General features: G+C 26.6%; 1 protein-coding gene across 1 annotated transcript; it reads left to right on the top strand.

The window, feature by feature from the left end:
• Positions 1 to 9,299: 9,299 nt before the first annotated feature.
• LOC145838884 (uncharacterized) lies at positions 9,300 to 11,205 on the top strand. Its single transcript, XM_082946508.1, has 4 exons — positions 9,300 to 9,433; positions 9,768 to 9,836; positions 10,945 to 11,046; positions 11,191 to 11,205. Exons 1-4 carry the CDS (start codon positions 9,308 to 9,310, stop codon positions 11,203 to 11,205), a joined length of 312 nt encoding a protein of 103 aa, XP_082802634.1. The 5' UTR covers positions 9,300 to 9,307.
• Positions 11,206 to 23,259: the final 12,054 nt, after the last annotated feature.

Below are 23,259 nucleotides of genomic sequence, written 5' to 3'. Positions count from 1 at the left end.
ATATGCACATTTCTATTCAGGTGCACACTTTAGATAACGTTAGCATATATATCAGACTATATTTCAAACTGTTTAAAACAAAAGATTTGCTTTTTCAAACAGTATTTCACTTAATATTTACTTTTAAAAACTACAATAAAAGAAGACATAAGCAAAAGTTGCATTTTGTTTTGTTTTTATCCTGTTATTTTGATGTATAATATGTTATTTTTTACTGGGTATTAAACATTTGTTGTAGTTTTTATAACAACTCGAAAAAACTAAGGTTAATTTCAAAGTTTAAGAACCAAAAAAAATTAGCGAACATACTAAATTTATTTTTGAAGCTTTTCTTTATTGAAGCTTACTTCGAAATTTATAAAATAAGTTGGGAAACATTTTATATCTAAATGAAAATATAAACAGTTTACTTAACCATGCTTTTATAACAAATTGTTATACGATTTAGCACAACATTTGAAAAGTATTAGTTAAACAAAATTTGGAGTAAGGCAGTTTATATAATTAAAATTACATTATAATTTATATTAAATAAACTTTACTAGGTGTTCTAACTGAAAAACATACCTTGACTGTTTATTAAATCTAAGACAGTAGCAATCTAAAAAATTCATGTTTTTCGGTGAATTGAAAAGTTATAAACGCTTTTAGTAGTATTTATTTAATAGACGGTTTTAGAATACAATTGTAATAATATAGAATTTCGCTTTCGCTATCATAAGAGTTTCTACTCATTTTCACCTCTATTATTCACAAGCTAATGTTTATACGCTTTGTATTCGTTTATGTTGTAATTATTACTTGTATTTGTTTTAAAATATTTTCTTAATTATAATTTTCTAATAGTTTGAAATAAGTTAATGGTCTATATGTGTTTCTAAGCTGATTGCATTAGATTTTTATTAGTTATTTATTTTTGTAGCTTATACATTAGTTATTAAACATTAATAAAGTTACATTAATAATTAAAGTTCAATTTAAAAAAGAACGTTATCGTAAGTTATAAACTAGGCCTTTTAAGTATTATTTAGCCAATACCTAACAAAGTATACAGAAAAAAACTAAATAAATTAGCTATTATTTACTCAAAAAAAATGTATATGTAAAACTATATTTTAAGTAAAGTTCTTTAAGTATGTTATAAAGTTTATATTCAAAATGTTACAGTGCTGAACAACCTAGTCATGCAGTAAAAAATTATTCAATAAAGGCTTATCTGAATTGTTGTTTTCTTTTTGTATGTCTATGAATTACAGGAAAAATAAATAGGATAGTCCAACGAGGTTACCTAATAAAATCTCTGCTATAGATAGTTGTTGCTATTAATTATAATATTTTTAGTTCAAATATTTAGAGATAGGTTAAAGTAATAGAATAGAAATAAAGTGTAAACAACTTAGAAAACCTTAAACTAAAAGTTTTTGATGTTTCAGTACTTAGCTGCCTTTTAATCATCGTATGTAAAGTACGATGTTGTACGATTGTAGCTGAAGTTTTTAATAAAGTAAGCTATATACACATAAATAATTGTTTTAAACCCTTAATCTACAAAGATTAGTAGCAAATAGAAGCAAGTTTGTTACTGATGTTTAGAGTTCTTTTTTTTGTTAGCTTCAGCTAATGCCATATTTTTCAAATTGCTAATGGAGTAGATATTATTATGTGTTCTGTTATACTTTCTACAAATAGGCAAGCTATGTATATAAATCTTAATATTTAATTTTTTGAAATTGTGCATTATATAATTTTTTATAAGAACAAGTTAAAGAAAAACTAATAATGCAAATGTAAAAATTGCATTAACACTGAAATATAAAGACAAAATAACAGAAAAATTTATTCAAAAAAAAATTTATGTTAAAAATCAACCATTAACTATAGAGTTTTTTTTTTACTTTTTTAAAAAAAATATTTTAAAATAAACAACTTTCATTACTTTGTAATAAGATGTTTCAGTTTCTTAGGTTTTAGTAGTTAGCAGAAGCTGTTCAAAAGTATTAGTTTTTCGTTAATATAAATTAAATTAACTAAACTGAACATTAAACATGTTGCTTACATCTTATAAAATATACTTCAAGTTCCCATAAAGAAGTTATTTTCAAAGGCACAGTTTTGTTTATTATACGCAAAAAGTATGTTGAATTTAAAATAGCTATGCATTGTATAAAACATTAAGTTTGACTAGTGTAAGACGCTTTTACAATCGGCAGATTAGATTTACCGGAAAAAGTCTGTTGCGGTGGCTCAAACTTTTTCAACAAAGTTTCCGCAGGCCACGCAACTGTACTAAAAAAATACTATAATAATAAAACAAAAAGCCCGCTATCAGCCGAGATCCGGTATACGTAATTGCGCATAGAGAATAAAAATGAATTATAATAAAAAACTTAAACCACATTGATGCAAAAAATCAAACAAACAGATAATAAATAAAAATAAAAACAACAAAAAATAATAAAATCATTCTGCTTCTCATATCTTCACCTTCTTCGGTTTCTTAAACCAGGGATCGGCAGGCAATTGGTTGTCGCGGGCCAAATTTAAAGTTTCAAAATTTTCCGCGGGCCGCAGTTTTAGTTTTAGTCAGACACTTTATGATAAAATGACGATGTGCAGAAATGTCGCAGCATCCTAAAATGACGCTTCGTGCTAAAGTGACGGTGTGCTTACTGACCTACCGTGCTAAAGTGATGCCGTGCAAATGTGACGCACCGTGCAGTATTGACGCCATTAAATTTTGACTCGCTATTGTATTTTTATGTTTAATATTTAAACAGAACAGTTTTAAGTTTAAGAACTATATGCAAAAAGTTTAAGTTTTGAATTATCAAACAAGTAAGCAGAAATAAGCGAATTTATCTTAAAGATTAAAATTTGTTTGTATTTTACTGTAATAAAGTTATATAAATGTTCTAAAATTTTTAAGTTTTTAAGTGTTTAAAAAAGTAAAAAGTCTTATTTTTACTTAGAATAAGCTATTTAAAAGGTTTATCAATAAAAAAGTTATCGATATTTGTCTAAGCCACATGATTCTAAGCCAAAAGTTGTACAAGTTTTAAGTGAACAAACAGTTTTCAATAAAATAAACTTATAGGATTAGTTTTATTTTCGTATGTCAAATAAGTATAACATGATTAAACATAGATAGAACAACCAAGAAGTATGTAATGTAGAAGCAGAAAGTAATTTTTAGAATACTTTATATTGTATATATAAACTAGGTATAATTATCTTTCCATAATTAGTTGAACTTTTTATTGTAAATAGTTTGGTCTGCACTGTACAGAAATTCATTTTTAATGTGCATATCTTTTGAAAATTAGGCGATCTGCTGCTTTTAAAAGCTTCAAAATAAAACTAAATTTATTTAATTTTAAAACAAACAACGGAAACAAGCTGCACTTATTGTTCACTTTACGCCTACCTACTTATTCATTACCAAGCAGCTAATAAGCAGGAAGCTTTTATGAAGTCAACAGTTAGTCAATCTGCTTGAAAGCACAATAAGCTTTCTTCTTGTTTATTATGCTTGTGTGTTGTAAGCAGCCTTATTAGTTCGTAAGTTATGTAAAGATTAAATGGTGTATTAAGTTTTGTAGATCAGCTGCACAACAAACTTTTTTTTGTGTTTATAATTCAAAATTTCATTGCTAAAAAATTGATTTAAAATGTGTTTTCAGACAGAACGGTTTACAGGATTTGTTTGTTTTGCTGCTCGTAAGGCAAGTATTTTAGAGTCGTTAATTACATCATTCGTAGAAGATAAATATGAATAAAAACTAACGCTAAAACTTTAAGCAGCCTGTTTATAATATCAAGAACTGAATACAAATAAATAAATAAAAGTTTTATTGGCAACTACTCTGTTATTTCACACCAGGGGTCGGCAGACAATTAGTTCTCGCGGGCCAAATTTCAAGTTTCATGCGGGCCGCAGTTTTAGTTTTAATCAATTTTTAATTTCAATCGGTTTTAGTTATATTTAGCTACTTATAAGGGTCTGGCCAGGCCTATTTAATTTTTTTTTGTTTTAGAGTATAAAATTAATATTTGATATAATACCTATGTCCTAAAACTATTTCTATAATTATTTATATATTTATTTGAATAATATAACAGTTTTGTTCTTTTCATTACTACCTAACTCTTTAACAATGAAATAAGCAATCTATCAGACGTTTTGTGTTTGAAAAAAAATTACACGTTACACAACAATAAAAGATCAACTGCAAACACAGTGATGCAGTAAAACAATTGATAAAATTTGATATCCATTTCCTATTCTAGTTCAGTTTCATATAGTGTTCTTTTCGCATAGTGTTGTTTTTTCTCTTTCTTTTAGTCTTTTGCATTTTGTAGATATTATTTCACGTAGTCATTTACAACAACTCTTACTGACATCTGGAAAAAAATTAGCTAAAAAACAGATGTGGATCACTTTGTACACTTTTTATATAATCAACTTCTGTTTATTTAGTTATTATTTTATTTTAAGTTTTTGAAAATAATCTTTATATATTTAATACATTACACATCACATGTTTAAAGTTACAGTTATTTTTTTAAGTTAAATAATATACAAACAAAACTTATAATATTATTCAATTTTGAACGGCCTAAGTTTTTCTTTTAAAACTCTTAAATACTTTAATAATCTATTTAAAGTTTTCCTGTTTGCAACTTTTTGAAACATAAAAGTTAAAATCAGTTACATCAAATTAGTCAGTGTTTTAAAGAATAAAAAAAATGTAAAAAAGCCAAGATTCAAAAACTTTGCCATTTAAACAAAGTAATTTACAAATTAAAAACAAAAAATTGCAGAATAGTTTTTGATTTCTTTTAAATGTTTCTTTGCAAATTTCACTATAGTGATAAAATAATTATGAAAGAAACATTTTTATAATTACATGTCAAAGCAAAATACCTAAATCATAAAGAATTGACATGTTAGTAAAATACTGTGATATTTGTGCACATAAAAGCCTTTATACTAAATAAAATTACTTATTGCATTGTTAACTTACTAAAGCTAAAAAACTTTCCAATCCAAGTACGTAAGCTTTTGTATAAACTCCAAGATGTTGTTATTTGAAAAGAAAGTCAAAGTCTAAAATTAAAAAAAAACTGCTAGAACTGCTATTTGTTTTAATTCACATATTTAAGCTTATGCAATGAAGATAATAAACGGTTTTTATACGATATCCAGGGACTAAAGGTAATAAAAATACTTTTTTTTTTCAAAAAAGTCAATTTAAAATATAGTTTTGTTTAGCGACCCAAATTTATATGTTCGAGGGCCACATTTACATGCTAGCGGGCCGCAGATTTTTTCTTTTGCGGGCCGCATTCCATTTAAATAAAAAACATGCTCGCGGGCCGCAGATTTACACTTCGAGGGCCGCAGTTGGCCCGCGGGCCGCAGTTTGCCGACCCCTAAGTATTAGGTAGAAAAGTATTCTTTTCCTTTCTTTCAGTCATTTATGTACAGTAGATCTGCATTTGGCGCGGTCATCTGCAAGCAACTCACACTCACCAGTTCTCATCAGTGGCGTCGCGTGGTTTTTTTTTGTTAGGGGTGCTGCAGATTGACATTGTGAAATTTAAAAATTCTAAATCTTAAATTTAAATAAATCTTAAGCAAAATATAAAAATATATATATACAACATATAAACATATTGCATACCTTTATGTATCATTATCCTTTCTTAACAACTATAGCTTCTTTTTTTATATATATCCATGTAAGTTTTTGTATTTGCACAATTATAAATTTACTAACTTTAAATTAAGACTTGACTAACTAGTAATCGAAAACAATAATGAGATTGTAAAAATCTAATTTAAAAAAATACTTATCTAAAACTGCTAAAACTTTATATATATAACAAAACAAAAGGTAAAGTTTAATCAACTTAGTATAAAAGATTTTAAACTTTCTACAGCTAAAAATATCTAATCATGAAAAAATATATATAAATATGTAAATTTTATATAAAATATGTAGATGTCTTCCTAAATTTATAAAAAAGAAAATTTTAGTAAGAATTAGCTTTTAATAAACATACTTAACAACTAAAGGAAAACTTATATATAATTTTATTGTTTTCAAACTAAAAAAGACTAAAAGTTGTAAATAATCTATAATTATTCAAGTCTTTTTAAAGAAATATTAATCTTAAACAGTTAAATTCTTCACATAAAACATTAAAATATATGAAAATTAGTTTTAATTAAAAAATAAAGCAAAATCTATGAAATAGTACAATATTTGCAAACTAAAAAAAAGAAAAGTTTAATAAATATTCATTATTAACAAAAGGGCATTAAGAAGACAAATATATTTTTTATTTAATAACTTTTTCTAAAAGTTAATATTTATAATGCCATGAGAGAGAGTGAAAACTTAAATGTTATGAGAACATTAAAAATCAGATGGTAGCTTGTATTTAAAGACTTAAAACCAATTTAAAAAAAATGAAGTAACATACTGTAAAACAACAACAAAAAGAGTTTAAAAACCTTTCTATAAACTTCATAATGAATATTTTTTTTTAATAAATGCATGAAAATTGTGAATTGAAATAAAGGTTGATATATATATACATTGTTTATTGAACGATAAAAAGGCGCTCAAAAATTTTGGTCTAAGGACCAGGTGTACTAAAAAACCTTTCGGATATCGAGTCGTACACCACATGCTTTACAATTTTTTTAAGAGCTACACAATAAAAATAAAAACTAATCTGAACTTTTAAACCTTGAAAAATAAAACAATCAATAAAATGAAATAATATAAAATAAACATTTCTAAGCTTGAAAAAATTAATTATAAACAAGATTTAAAATACTAATGGCAGACATGAAATTACTTGAAAAATAGGTCATAAGTTTTTTAAATAAGGTTAAATTGTAAAAAGCTGATTTTTTGATATAAGTTAAAATATAAGATTTATCTACATCCTATTTATTTTACAACCATTTTTTAATTTTGAAATATGCTTTTATTTTGTAGTGTAAGTATGTTTTTCATTATGATTGGTTATTTGCTTGAGAAATTGAATTGGAGATAAATAATAAAATATTTTTTGTTGGGAAATTTCGTATTTTCCTCACACAAACAAAACTTCGAGTTCTCCAATTTTAACCAGCTATTTTTCAAAATTTTAATTTCAAAGAGCAGTATAAGCAACTTATAGTTTAGTTAAAAGTCTACATGCATAATTAAGCTTTAAATACTTATTTTACCAATGCTTTAATAACAGCTTAAATTTCAAGCTGTTTCCTGTATCGATATCCATCTGCTCCTGTCGGTCGTCTTTTTCCTTACTATTAGACTTTGTCAGGATACGTTGCACAGAGAGCTTCTTCGACTTTAAGGCCTTAGAACGGGCGGCGTGGTTTGGCATTAATTCAGTTTTAGTTATACACTTTCCTGGTTAGATAATGCAGGCTTTAAGTATAAATAAGTGAAATAGCGCTTTCAAAACTACAATAAGCGAGAGTGACACACGATTACACAAAAAACTTATTACTAACGATTTTTCCAATTTTGCGCACAAGTGGAATAGAGTCAAATTCAGTAAATGCCGTATAAAACAAAGATGTTAAAAAGTAACGCTATGTTTTAAACAACCGCTTATATATGCATTAAAAAACACATTATTTCTCTCAAATAAATAGTTTTGTTTTGGGAAAGCTTACCAAATGCTTTATTTTTACAAAATATTCACACGCCTAAAAATTATAAAATGTTTATTAATTTTGATTTCCGTTTTAAATAGAGTATTTTTAAGAATTCTTATATTATCGGTACAAAGCAAACCCATACATTATTCATGGACAAGTATCTTGATTCTTAAAAAATAGGTATTTTGATCAGAATAACACTTATATACATAAACAACCTTTATACATAGAATTTATACTTTTTTTTGTTCAAAATTGAGCTATTTTTTATGCTATATTTATTTGTCATTTACAAAGTTTCCGTTGACGATTATGACGTATTGATGATTATCACTTCCGTTTAAAATTATTTTTTTGATTTTTTGTTGACTTATCTAACAGTTTGTAGTACAAGAGTTCTTGAAAAATTAAAATTTTATTTATTTTGAATAGAGTTAAAAAATAAACTTGAATTAAAACTAAGGCAACAGCAGGTTTTTTATGTGAGGTGTTTAACAGCAAAAAATGACTATTTTTTAAAATCCTATCTTTTTCTTGATTTTTTAGTAATTGCTTACAATTTTTTTCAGCAAAATATACAAAAAATTTTAAATTTTGTAGAAATACATTTCTTTAATTTTAGAGTATCATTTTGTTAAAAAAAAAATTAATATCTTTTATCTTTTTTTATATTTTCAAATCATGTCAAGAAGATTTGTTTTAAATCGAGCTAGGAACACTTCCTAAAGTTTTTAAGTTACTACTTAAATAATAAAAGAAAAGGTATACTTTATAGTTTTTTTAATTTATTGTTTTGCTTTCCCATCCAATAAAAGATTCTTACTTTAACTGGCCTTATCTCAGTTTTGAAAAACAGAACTTTGAAAACCAGTAAAGTGAATTTGCAAGCTAGCTAAAGACATCAAATTACTAACATAGATGTTACATCAAAATATTGATTGATGTAACAAATAATTGTTTTTACTTTTGTAAATACTTATTAAACATAACTGGTAAGACAAAAGTTAAATTTGCTTTAAACGATTTCAAAAGTTTCAAAACTTATTGTGATAATAATTTTCTGCTCTCGAATATATTACGTCTATGAATAGATGGCTTATAATAAAGAACGTATTTTACCATTTTAAAATATTTTGACGGTTATAAAAAAAAATCATTTATCAATGTTTAGTTTCTCTAGTAATTTTCTAAAGATAAAAACTTATTTCAAACTTAATCTTTAATTTAGTACAAAAGATTTAAGTTGATCGTGTTTTTGTATGTTATTTTAAGAGTTAAACTTATGTTGACCAAAAGAAAATACAGACTTTTTTTCATTGTAGTTTCATGAAAACTAAAAAAAAACTTTTATTTTTTGTCTTTCATTACTAAGGCATGATAAAGATTATTATTAATATCAAAATACTACTTAATATAACGTTCTACTGCTGTAAGTGCTCTTTAAAACAAACCTGGTAATAAAAAGTTTCAAAGACTTTTATATTTAGGTTTTAGAAAGCACTTAAAAAATAGTTTTAGTTTTAAATTAATTCTTCAAAATGTTCGATATACCATAGAGCAGAGCAGTGATAAAAATATAAAAATAAAGTATAAGCGATATCACAGAGCTAAAACCAAGTTATGTTTAGGATCAGGTTGCTAGAAGAAAAAGATGTTGAAGATGTGCACCGGCTTCTATATGACGGTAGAATGGAAATGATGACGCCTATTTTCAAAAGCTACATACTGTATCGTCCAAAAGTACAGGTATGAAAGTGTCTTGTTGATTTTCTGTTGGAATTATATGTATGATTCATTTCTAATTGCAATTAACATTTAAAAATTATTAAACTACTATATAACAAAGCACCTCTTTTTTTATTTAAAATAAAGTTTTATAAACAACCTTTTAAAAATATTATATAGAAAAGTCACTTCTTTAAAACATAAGACAATTTTTATCATACTGTAGTTGTTTAGTTTCATTTTGTTTAATATATATTTTTTTTTAGTTTTCATGTTCGAGAGTTAGAGAAAATAACAACGTTGTTGTTTCAGTTGTTTAAAAATCAATATATTGTCCTAACTATTTTAATTACAGATATCAATTTTAACATTGTCAACAGTTTTAATCAACTTGCTCAAAGTTCCAAACACTTGGACATTACTTGTATATTGTGGACTAAATATGTTTTGTTACATAAAAGGTTAGTAATCTTTTTTTACATATTTTTGCGGCGTTTTGTTTAAATACAATATAAATAAAGCTAAATGTTTGTTGTTGTACAAAAGCGTATCAAATTGCATAGCACTTTAAAAACTATTTTTGTTTATGAATCAATTTGACAAAACACAAAAGTATACCTTTTAAAATTTAGTAAAAACATACAACATTTGATCTCTGTCAAAAAGTGTGGTAAAACTTTCCAAAGAAAAGAGATGAAAAATTTACGATAAGACGTAATCTATTTTCTGAAATAAAACTAGGTGAAATATATTTAAAATCCAACAACTTAAAACGTTGCCATTTTTTAAATTTTACTTTTTTTTAATATTTGTTTTTTAGCTATGAAAAGTTGGTAAATTTCTTTTAAAAGTTAGAGCAACTGAGCAACTTTATATTAAAATTATAAATATAAAACCTTTTAAGAATTATTATTATTAACTTATTAGTAGCTTCTTCGAAAAGAATTTTTATTTAAAAAAATCAAACATTTAGGGTATAAAGACTTGTCTGATCATTTTTATTCCGGAGCAGACGAGTTAAAGTCTTGGGAAAGTGCTAAAAAAAACTTCACAGGAGAAAAAAAAAGATTTTTTGTGGCTGTCACTGACGTAGAGGGTCAGGAAGTGATAGCAGGCTGTATTGCAGTTAAGCCAGTAGAAAATAAATTTAAAAACGTTCCTGGTAACACCAATGATATAGTTGTAAGTTTACAATTTATTCTAAAAAACTTATAATATTGTTTTAAAACATTTCAACGGTAACAAAATCTTAGCTTTATTTACCAATGTATAGTTTCATAGAACTGTTTAAAAACAAATCTTATTTGGAACTTTATCTTTTATTTTCCACAAAAGGTATACTTTGATCATATTTGTGTATGGTGTTGAAGTTTTGGTAATTTCTAACAGTGAAATAAATTTTAATTTAAACAAAATACAGTATCTTATTTTTCATAGTTTTGTGAAAACCAAAACAAATTTTTATATTTGTTTTTGTTTTTCGTTACTAATGCAAGAACAAGTTTTTTATAATAACAGTAATAATTTTACAGCGTTTGACAATTAAACCTGAATGGAGAGGACGCGGGCTGTCAAACAAACTCATGAGCTGCTTGTATGAGTTTTCAAAAAGTCAAGCTTCAGCAGCTGAGAAAGTTAACTTTTGCTTGGGCACATACATCGAGCTTGTGCCAGCGATGGCCTTGTACAAAAAGCATGGATTTAAATTACTTTACACATGTAAACATTTTTCAATGCTTTTCGGACTAATAAGTATCACTAATTATATACTGTTTAAGACGTTGGACGTTTGAAGTCATGATTGTGTTATAAAGTAAAAATTGCAAAGTTTATTTTTGTTATATTAATACGTTTACTGCCTTGTTAAGAAATAAAACACTCTGTCTTTGACGTAACTGCTAACATTAGTCATAATAAAGATGATTAAAACACTAATTGAAATAAAATAGTAGTTTAGCAACAATATATTTTTGTTTATTTATCATAAGTTCTCTAAAATTAGGAGTTTTTATAAAAAAGATTCTTTTTTATGTAAAGCTATAAAATAAAACTTTGTTAGTTTGTCTACAACAGTTTTTAGTAAACAAAAATTATAATAGAATATGCAGTATGGTCTTAAAACTAGAGTAATTGTTTAACTAAACCCCGTAAAACTATTTGCTTTCAATTTTCTGATTTTTTTATACTAATATTTATGTTAATATTCATAACATAAAGGTCTTATTCATTAAGTTTAAAACGAAAATGTTCTTTCGGTCCCTATAAACAAAATTTCAAACATACTTAATCCTAATGTTTGTTTAATGTACAAACGTTTCGTTCATCACTCAATGTAAAAAGAGTTGATTTGCAAATAGCATAAAACTTGGTTAAAGGTTTATTCCTCAGTTTTAGACATTAATTTAATTTTTTCTTAAATATAAAGAGTAAGAAAGTGAAAAATAATACCAAAGTTATTTGTTTATAAAAAACTTAGTTTAATTTTCACACAAATATTGCTTGATATTTTATATACACTTGTACGCAATTTCGCTGAACCAAAGATTTTTACTATTTTTATCTTAAAGTATTAACATTTTATTGTAAGTATTTACCACAACAATTTTAATTATTAAAATATAAAAATTCTTAGCTAAAAACAACATGTTTAAATATCTTAAGTAGTGATTTTTTTCTTAATAATATTAAGAAAAATATTTTTAAAGATTTATAATTTGAATATACTTAAAAATAAAATATTTTAAGTAATAATAATATTTTTAAAGCAAGTACACAAAACTCAAAAAAGTCACTTTTTAAAAAATTTTTGCTATGCTGTTTGCGCGTTCATTATTTCGTCATAGGCGCCGGTGTAGTTCTTCGAGCACTCCAAGTACTCGCGGTCGCGGTCGAAGTGGGGAGTGGAGGCGCAGATGAGGGTGCTGTTGCGGTAGGGATGGGGATGGCACCCGTCCCCGCCCACCTCCACCCCGAACAACTTCCAGCCGGCGTGGCACGTCGGGTGGCGCTCGAGAGTCTCCCTGATCCCGTAAACTGAAAAAATCGGCACGAGATGATTAGTAGATATAAATTGAAATAGTCTTTTAAATGTGTAACTTAAGATATGAAGCAAGCTTATCAAACAAAATATCTTTAAAAATGTTAAGTCTATTTTTTCTATTCATTTGTTCTTTGTCAAATTGCATCTAATCTAGTTAAAATCGATGAATGCAATTTGTAAAAGTTGTTTTACTCACAGTCGAAACAAGGTATCTTTGTTTTTATTTCTTCATCATTGGATGTATAGCACCACCCATAATCCTTCGGAATAATTTGACCTTCTACTTCAACACCGTTACTTAGAAAAGTCCCGTCATAAATACAATCGTTGTGCAATTCATCTCTATATGCAAATGGCCACACACATTTGTTGAAAGTGTTGAAGTTGATTTTACCAACTTCACGTATACCTGAAAAATATTTTTTGAATTAACTTTGTTTTATATGTTAAACTTGATGCAAAAACTTGTAGTAAAGAAAAACCAAAATTGTAAACTTCATGAATTCATATTCAAATCTATCATAATAAAAGATTAGGTACTTATACAAAACTTTACTTCAATCTTTTTATCTTCACATTAGTACATAAAAGTATAACTTAAGTTTGTTCATAAAACTAAATTGTATAGTAACTACTAGTAAAAAAAAAGTAGTTAGAAAATTAAGAAAAAGCTGTATCAAAAGTTGTGATTTTATCTCGTACAAACATTGCTAAAGTTATTTTATTGAATATATCACTGATATAGTCAAACTTAAAAACATACTTTTGTACTTTGCAGAAGTGTTTAAATAAGATGTGTGACAAAATTTATATTTTCTATCCGCATTAAAACTGCCAGTTGTGGCACATACTCGTGAATCTTTATATTTTGCATCTGTTTCTATGAAATTGAAATCTTCTCTTTCTGGTTTTGTGCAGTCGTAGTATGTTTTGTTACCAATTGTAAATGGAAACACACAGTCCATATCCGGTTCATAATGTACACTGTCCGCTGTTAAAACAACTCTGTTGTGAAGATTGTTATTTTAGGCTACAAGCTTTACAAGAACATTATATTATTTGAAGCGCATCATAAAAACATTTAACTCCTTATAAGCTTAGTTTGAAAATTTTACACTAGTTTTAGTCGTTTTTATGAAGTTAAATTGTGTTTCAAGTATTATTTGATAAAAACTCATTTACTAAACTACAGTATAATTTTTTTATTCTGATGTTTCATAAAGTAGGCTAACAATATTTTCGTCAATAACGTATTAGGTAATCTGTTTTGAAATTTTTTAGATAGAGTTCATAAATAAAATAAAATTATCTGATAGCTACAATTAAAAAATAATAACTTATTTATTGTATAAGTAATTTTTGATTAAATTTAAAACTACTTAGCCCAAGTACCTATTTTTAAGCTCTTTACTTTAACAAAACGTTTATAAAATCATTAAACATTAAAAGCCACATGTTTCGTTAAAATAAACAAAAACTAAAAGGGCTTGTAAACCTAAATTTATTAAAAACTTAACAAAAGCTACTTTTTTTGTGACACTTGGTCAACAGCCCGTCCCGATCAGCGTTGGGAGTCAGCGAGCACACGCAAGATGAAGCCTCCAAAGATGAAGCTTCCTCGCAAAAGCATCCGTCGTGCTTCCTGTTCCGATACAAGAACGGAAACGTGCACCCCTCCGCTCCTCCGACCTCGGACTCCGCCTCCCACGCCGGATCCACGCACCTGACCTTGTTGTCGCGGTCGTCACGGCACCAGCCCCAACCGCCCATCGTGCCGTCGTAGACGCACCCGCTGTGGACCTTGTCTCGGTGGAGCATCGGAAACTTGCATCCGTTCTCGTGTCTCCGCTGGTTTCGCTCTTTCCACATTGTCATGTCTGAGTACAGTTGTTCTCATTACAATTTGTACACATTTACAGTCGAATTTATGTATAGTACTTTCAGAGGTGTAACTTAAGTATATGTTTTATATAACTTTTTTTTAATTAATTTTCTTAAGTATAACCCTACAGAAAACCTATTTGCCTTTTTTCTCTGGTGTCAGCGCAAATGTATTTACAACACATGTTTTGTTATTTAAAGCTCATAGATTCTGATGATAAGCACAATATTTTTTTAATAAACATGTAATATATCTTAGCTTGTTATCAGTTTTTAAGTTTTTATAGTTTTCAACTAGTTGAAGCATAAAATTTACAAATCAAATTTTATTCTAAGCTCGGGTTTTAAAAGTTGCAAATTTAAAAAGTATATGTAGTAAATAAACACAGAAAAATAATATATTGAAATCTATTAATTTATACACATTTATTTTCACTTGTTTATTTTATATTCAAATATGGAACGCTTTCCATGCTTTTCCAGTTTTTTTATTTACCAATATAATTTTTGTAAACCCTTCATTATTAACATTTTTTAGCAATTTGCTATTTTCAATTTAAAAAAACAAAGCAACCGACTGTGCCAAGCTTTCGTCTGCTCGTAGCAAACCTTGGGAACCTTGAACTCGTCGTACCACGGCTTGGCGGCACTTTTGCAGTCGGCTTCTCGACCAAAGTACTTGTTACGGTTACGGACCCAGCCGTAGTCGAAAATTTCATCCGCCAGCAGCTCGCTACCGGTGGCGCAAATGTAAGAATCGGAAGTGGTGACGTTTCCCTGCTCGTAATTCCCGGTTTCGTTCGTGTACTCGATGTCGGTAACTTGCAGCGTGATGCCAAAGTCCTCAGCTTTTACGCAGTCGTTGTAAACCTTGTTCCTGAACCTGAACGGAAAGCGGCATTGTTTTCTTCGCGAGGTTTTTTTGAACTCGTTTCTTCCCAGTTTTACAGTCATGTGCCTTTCTGAAGTTAAAGAGAAGTAATTTGTTTAGAGCTAAAACATTATTGGTTTTAATAACAATGTTTAGTATTTGTATTAACAATATATAGTTAAGTTTGAACAAGATAGGAAAAACCGACGCTCAAAAGTTTCGGTCAAAGGACCTGGTGTAAGAAAAGACCTTTCGGTCATCGAGCTACACACCAACTATTTTGAGCTGTGAAACTAAATAAAAGTAGTATTTAAGATTAAATTTTGTGCTTTTAAAATTTAGAATGTATTTAAAAAAAAACATACATTAAAAGATTCAAAAAAAAACATAATATGGCATTTAACTTAGAATAACTTTACTTAAAAAAAAAACAGTATTAAAATGGTAAAACACATTTTTGCTCTACGCATAGTAAAGTTTAACCTAGAAGATAAATATACAAAGACTATTGTACAATGTACACTTGATTTTATTTGCTAGTGTTTAAATTTTACAATTAAAAAAAAAAGAAAACTTAATTAAGTAAAGTTTTAATAATAAATTAAATTTTACCCGTTTTGCAATCAACTTTTTGACTTTGTTTGTGGGAATTCGATTTTCTCAAACAAAATCTGCCCTGTGTTTTATCGCTAATGCAATCCCAGTGTAGAGTGTTGTTGTACCAGAAGGGAAAATGACAATTAATCTTGTCATCATTGAAAGTCTCGTCTTCTGCTCAAAAATTTAAATTTGAGAACATTTCTAAGTAAACACAACTTGCTAAAAGGAAACTCTACCAAACAAGCTAAATGGTTCAATTTGCAAAAACAAAAACCGAATGTCATGGCTGACTGAAGCAGGCTCCTTTCCGTGACTTCCACTCCGTATGTTCCGTTGAACTTTTGCAGCTGATCGACGAACGCTTCTCCGGTCGGCTCTTCTGATCCGTCCACGCCTCTCCCGATTCTGGCCTGGAGAGCGCGTCTCCACGAGCTCGGGTCTTCTCCGCTCTCGTTCCGACCAGAGTAAATTCTCAAGCCGTACTGTTAGTTGAAATGTTGTTTTACAAATAACATTTTTCTTCGAAATAGTTTTATTTGTTTTTCGTTGTAAACCTTCAACTGTTTTATGTTAAATAACAGCTTTACAAGCAACCATTATTTTAAAGCAGTTGTTCAGATTTGTTCAATTTCTTGTTATTTTTTAATTAAAAAAGGTTCTCATTGTTATAAAAAACTATAGCTTTCATTTGCTGCAGTTATTAGAGCATAAAACGTGCCTTTCAACAACAAGACTATAAGTTTGTATCTGTTATATCCTGTATTTTTTTTTTGAAAAAAGTTCAAGTTTAAAATAATTTAGTATCTAAGAGTTCCTGTTAGTTGATAAGAAAAATTTTTCTAAAAGATTTGTTACTCTGGTATTTATTAGATTCTTTTTGTTTTAAATAAATTCAAAGAATATTTACGAGACTAAAAGTTTTTAAACTTGTAAGATTAAGTTTTTAAATATATACCTACTACACTATAAACTTTTAGAATATTCTAGACATGACTTTACCTTTACAATTTCTCAAAAAAAATTTTTAGCATTACTCATTAGCGTTAAATTTCAAAATTTCATAGTGACACTAACACCATTGCTTTCCACGACAATATTCCACTGTCTCCCAAAAAACTTCCTTTCGTCTTCTTCACTCAATTGTTGGTTGATATCGAACCTCAGGAATACAAAATTAGTTTTATTAAGAGTTTTTTTCACAATGCTGTAGTTTTCATCAACTGACACAAAATCCTTCGGATGTATCAGCAAAGTGAAAGTGTTCGGTTCATTTTCTTCGAGCCATCTTTTCAAACGGGGCTTGGTTGCGATTGTTAAGGTTTTCAGGTCGGCCACCTGCTTCCTTGTTGCAAAGTTTTGCTCAGCTTTCGTGTAAAAATAGGTTGCTTTCGTCTTGGAAAAGTTGAAAGTTTGGGTGTTCGGGTCAAAGTAGAGCTTCCACTTAGGAAAATATTTCGGCTGAATTGTGAAACGTCTTTTTGAGACTGTGCTGAAAGTTTTTTTTTTTTTCAATGAATAGTTTATTATGGTCCACGTTTTTTTGTAAATTTATATGTAATTTAATTTAACAATCACTAGTAAATGTTTTTTTTATATTATTTTAAAGTATAGCTAGTGAACTCTTCGGAAATTGAAATAAAGAAAAAAATGTTGAAAGCTTACCTCTATTTAATTTTAAAGTTTTACTAATACTATTCACAACAAAACTTTATTAATTTTATAAAAAAGTTTGTATCATTAAAGTAACGAGTCGTATTCACTTGATTCAATTGTTTGTGGGCCGCCGTAATTAAACAAATATATTTAAAAATAAATCAATAAAAATTTATTAAATATACACTACTGTTTATTTACGAATAAACTAATAACACATTTGTAAAGTTTTATCATAACATTAATTTTATTCTATTTATAAATAAATATTTTTAGTTCTTTTGTAGAAGCTATTTTTATGTAAAAGATACACTAAGGGCCACATTCTTATACTGGGTAGTTCGATTAGGCCGCGGACTTCTGCCGACACTTGTTTTAATTTTAAATCATAACTAGTATTATCTGATTTAAGTATTTGATATTTTTTGAAAACTCTATTTATATTTTACTAAAGACAAGCACTTACCTAGTTGGTATTATGCCCGTGTCCCCTCCTACCAACTCCTTAATACCGTGGAGGAATCGAAGAGGTTGTTTTATTCCAACAGACTCACTGTTAGCGTAAGGTCCCAAGCGGTGGTAGTTGTGATTTTCTGTTAAATCTACTCCTTCATCGCTTGATACATTTGTGAACATAAATATAAAAACTAGTTTCACCAGCATTTTGCTAATGGTTTTAGAAAAAAAAGTACTATGATACTAAGAAATAGTTTCTGAATAAAAACTATGTTTTTGGTACTTTGTTATTATTTTAAATTGGCTTAATATTTTTTTTTTTTTTTTTTTTCTTAATACAAAAAGCTTGAATTTTTTGTATTACTTTTAAGATAAGTATAAAGTATTGGGTTTTCTATATAGTAACTATAATAAGATAAACTATGCCAGTAGAAGCTAAAAAATATTTTGATTAAACTTTTTTTTTATTCAATAACCTTGTTTAAGTTGTTTTAATTTAAACTTGAAAAACTTCAATAAATATACATATTAAAAGTTTTTCTTCAAGTACACAATTTAGACCATTAAAAATCTTTATAAAATAATAAATTTTTGTTACTAACATACACTTTTTAATGTTTCACATACTAATAACAAGCGACAATAACTTCTTTAAAAAAACTTACGTAGTAAACAACTTTTGAAAAAATACTTTAAAGGATCACTTTTATCTGTAACTTTAAAACAAAAAACTGAAAATAAGCACTGCAACAGTAAAAAAACTTAATTTTGATAATTTAAAACTAATAACAGCATTGAAACAAATTTTGTAGCTTTTAATCAGATTTAAAGTTAAATGTTATTTAAATACTTATTAAAAAAAAATCTCTTATAAAATAGCTACCACATGTTTTTGTTAAAAAATAAAACAAGTTATGTAAAAGGTAAAAGCAATTAGTTGTATGTAAGTTTGTTCAGTTTAAAAGTTAGTTGCAAACTGATTAACACAATACACTCTTGTTATTAAACTAGATTATCTTACATTATCAATTAAGGTTTAACTTTATAAAACTATTTATCAAATGTTCTAACTGTATGGCTGCATAGTAAATTTAGTAAATAGTTTGTTATGTTTAAGTTTTATTATGTTTAAATATGTTTGTAGTACAAATAATTTTGGTATACATGATTAAAATTTTTAGTTTATAGTGTTTTTTAACATTAATTTTTAACTATGTTTTAAAAACTATTTAATTTTACTAAACTTTTTTTTTGTTTTCAAGGCTTTAAAACAGAAGATACTGAACATAAAGAACCTTTAAAAATTAAATAAACACAATCACTAATGATAAAAACTTGGGCAACTGTTTCGTTTATTTTTACTAAACGAATTATGATAATTCTCCTAAAATCAATAACTTAGCGTTTAAGTTAATTAATATTGATCTAGAAAACTAAAACAATTCAACTTTTAAATCAATGTTAACGAGCTTAAATAGAAAGTTTTAATAAACTTTTAAGCAAGAAATTTGTTTTCCATTTTTGTTCATAATAATAATTTGAAAAGTGTTTACAAATTTGTTTTAAAAAGTTTTAGATGTAGTTACGAATTGTAATTTGACTTTTTTATTTGAAACAGTTTTCGTTTTAAAACGGTTTGTTAAACATTATATTTTAATTCAAGGTTTAAAAATCTTGACTGGGTAACTTTTCGTGCTAGTTTAAAAACCATTATTTGTTTTAAGCTTTACAAAAAAGTTTTAAACTTAGGTGTGGAGTTTGAAAACTTTATTTTTTAATTAAACAAGCAATTTCAAGCATTTAAATTGGTAATATTATTTTTATATAGTACTGAATTAAAAAACAAGTACCTTTTTGAATAATTAAAAAAAATCGATTTAGCTTACAAACGTAAAAACTTTGTTTTTTTTATATTTTTACTTACATTATGAAGCTTTTTTTTCGAAAATAGTTAAAAATTTAAAGCTACTAAGCCATATCTATGTAATTTTTTCTTCTAGATCAAATTGTTTTTTTCTTTTTTGTTTTTACTAATTTTATAAATTTTTTACGAAGTTGTTTTCAAAATTAAACTATCTTAATTGCATTATAAGCTGGTTACCATTTTTGTTTTTAACACAAGTTATAAATAGTTAAGTTGAAGATATATGTTATAAGTTATCTAAACTTTTGGTGCTGTTTTGAAAATCTAAGTTTTAAGTACAAACTTTCAAATATGGGTTAATTAACTTTTAGGTTAAATTACTAACAATTAAAATAGTGTAAAAATTTTGTAAACTTTAGCTTTGAAACCATCCTAAAAGACAAAAATAAAGTTTTAACGTGTTTAAGCTTGTTTTAAAAGTTTAAAAAAGCGTATAAATTTTTTTATAACTTACAAACTTCTGACTATTGTATTTAGAAAATCATTTAACCACATTTAGTTTGCGCTTATTAATCATAGCTTAGATTTTCCTAAAAGTTTAAAAATATAAAAAGGAAGTTAATAAAAAAACTGCATTTTTTGATAAATTAAAAAGTTACTCACTGATTTGGTTAACTGATCTTTTTTATTCTGAAATACATAGAAAACTTATACTTTTCAAACTTATTAGTCTAAACACAGTTTCTTAAAAAGTTTATTTTATTTACACATAAAATTTAGAGTAGTATAAAGTTTGTTTCTTAAGTAGAGGTATATTTCATCTGACCCTGTTTTCTAAAAACTATTTTTGATACATATATATACATATATAAAATCAACGTTTTCCATCCTAATAAACACATTTAAGTCATAAAAAATAAAGTTATTTTGGTTAAAAAAATTTTTTTGAAAACACAAGTAAGTACGATTTTTTTTGTGATCTAATGTCAAAAATTTTGATGATGTATGCCACTGACTTACATTTATAACTTTTTGCTATTTTAAAAGTTCTTTTTATAATGAACTTTATCTTGAAACACAGAAAAAAGTTTTAAAAATTAATAGTGTTGAAAACAATCAAACTTGAGTTACTTTACACAGTTGTGTTCTTTAAAAAACTTTCATTAAAACTAAACTTGATTATAAACATATCTAGATTTGCTGAAAGCAGCGGTTATTGTTTATTTATTGCTCATTTTATTCTATTTAAGTTGCAGTTATTGAATTAATAGTTTTGTCCACATATTAATTAAAGAATATTCGCTATGAATATTTAATTTGTAATGAATATGTCCACGATTTATTTTAACTCTAACGTAGTAGTTATTGTTATGATATAAATTTTATAGAGGAGTTTAGTTTTACAATACAGAAAGGTATTTTAGCTTAATTTATTATTTAACTCATTTTTAAACTGCCTTTCACTAGTATTTGATTTGTTTGACTTTAAATTCGCTGTACTATATTTTAACTATTAAAAACAAATTTAATGGTTTACTCAAAATAGCTGTTGAATATTTTTTAGGTTATCTGTAAAAAAAGCTAGAAAGTAACTAAATAACATTTTATTTACAACAGTTTGTTTAGTTCGGTAACAGACAAGCAATTGGTTCTTAGTAAAAATAGTCTTTAATAGTTATACTTTTAAACTTAATTTTCAATGCTGTAGACAACTAGAACATACAATGCGACAAAAATAAAAGTGCGGATTTAATCCTTAGAAGAGGTACAATGAGTTATATTCATTGAATATTGTATTTAATAAATACACTGGTCATTTTTATGTTTTCTACTTTTACATTATTACAAAAAAAGTAACAAAAACGAGAGGTTTGATTAGAAATAAAATTACAATAAACTAGTTTTTAAACCTTTTTAAAGACCATTTTACAAATTATGAAACACTTTAGTTTTTTCGATAGAAATAGTTGATCATTTCAAAATTATTATCAATAACTAACTTTCAAGCTTTGTTTTTAAAATATGTATAACTACTTAGCTCAAAAATACTTTAAATTTTTGGCTACTCTGTTGTGTTGTACACTTGTGTTTAACCACTATAAAAAGCTGGTATTTCAAAATAATGTGTTTAAAAAGTTTTGTTGTTTTTACAATTTCCATTAGTTATATAAAATACGCAAAACTTCAGTAATTTCATCATTAAAAATTAAGGACTTTATTAAACTACAAGTTGTACTTTGTTTAAAGAGCTAAACTATTTTATAAAAAAAAGGTAAATAATAACTCTTCTCAAAATATATTAAGAGATAAACACTAAAAATAAACACAATATCGTTTATATATTTTAAAAATTTAGTGTCAAACAATTTAGTTTGTAGTAAAGTATTGATAAATCACTATTTTATAAACAATTTTCTTTTAAATAAGGGGTTAACTAGCTCTCATAAAATACTTGGATTTTAGTACCCAAATATTTAAGAAGCTTGATGTTGTTTAAAATTATAAAACTAACTTTTATTCAAAAAACAAAAGTTGATATATTTTTAATGATTTCTATTTAGACTTTTACAAGTATTTTTTCCACAATATTTCACTACTGCCACTTACGTTTATTTAAGCATGCACTAATTTAGTCTATAGTCAGCTTTTTTTTGAAAAATTGTATGTAGTTGTCAAATAGCTAAATTCTTATTAAAAACAATTTTGAGTCCTTAACGTGTTAAAATGTGTAGAGTTGAATTAAAACTATTAGGTAAAATTTGTGTAATATCAGCATTGTAATATTTTTGCACAACTGATTTTTAAAGCTAAGACTTTGACTGATTAAACGCGTAAATTCGTTGCTACCTAACAAAAACCAAACGTAACTCAAAAATAAATATCGATTTTAAACGCTTAAATAAACAGGACAACAAAAATATCAAGACAATAAACCAGGCGATTATCTGTTTTAATTTTCATTAGCATCGATTTTTGTGCACAATAAATTATCTTGTCTACGTCACGTGCTGTTGTGTGTATATATTTATAGAAATGTAATAACTAAGCGCGCTTGTGGCTTTTAAAACTCCGCCGCTGAAAATAGTCCCGTTCACGAGCCTTGTGAATAATTAATGAGCTATAAATTTACAAAAAAAAAAAATTGATTGAGGCGTTTTTGACGACAAAAATGTTTCTTTTAAAATCACAGATAACAATTTAATGTTTTTCTTGAACCCCTATTTATTAATTGCTTAATGACCAATTTCAAAGCAGAGTAGCTGCTGCGTATAACATTGCGTATATCGTCACGCTCTAATGACCACGCGGATGAATATTTCTAACATTATGCTGCAAGTCATGAACTTTGAATTCAAATCAATCGTTGCTTTATATTTAATTTTATTTAAAAGCAAAAAAACTTCGACAACAAGTATAAAAAAAAGTTACGTAAGGTTCTTTATTATTAAATAAACGTAAAAAGGAAAGAGAATATACAATAA

Source organism: Thalia democratica, chromosome 1 (assembly GCF_965202585.1).
Source record: "Thalia democratica chromosome 1, ktThaDemo2.hap1.1, whole genome shotgun sequence".
Classification (NCBI taxonomy): Eukaryota; Metazoa; Chordata; class Thaliacea; order Salpida; family Salpidae; genus Thalia; species Thalia democratica.
Note: the sequence above shows the minus strand (reverse complement) of the source record. Positions and strands in the feature narration are given on the sequence as shown.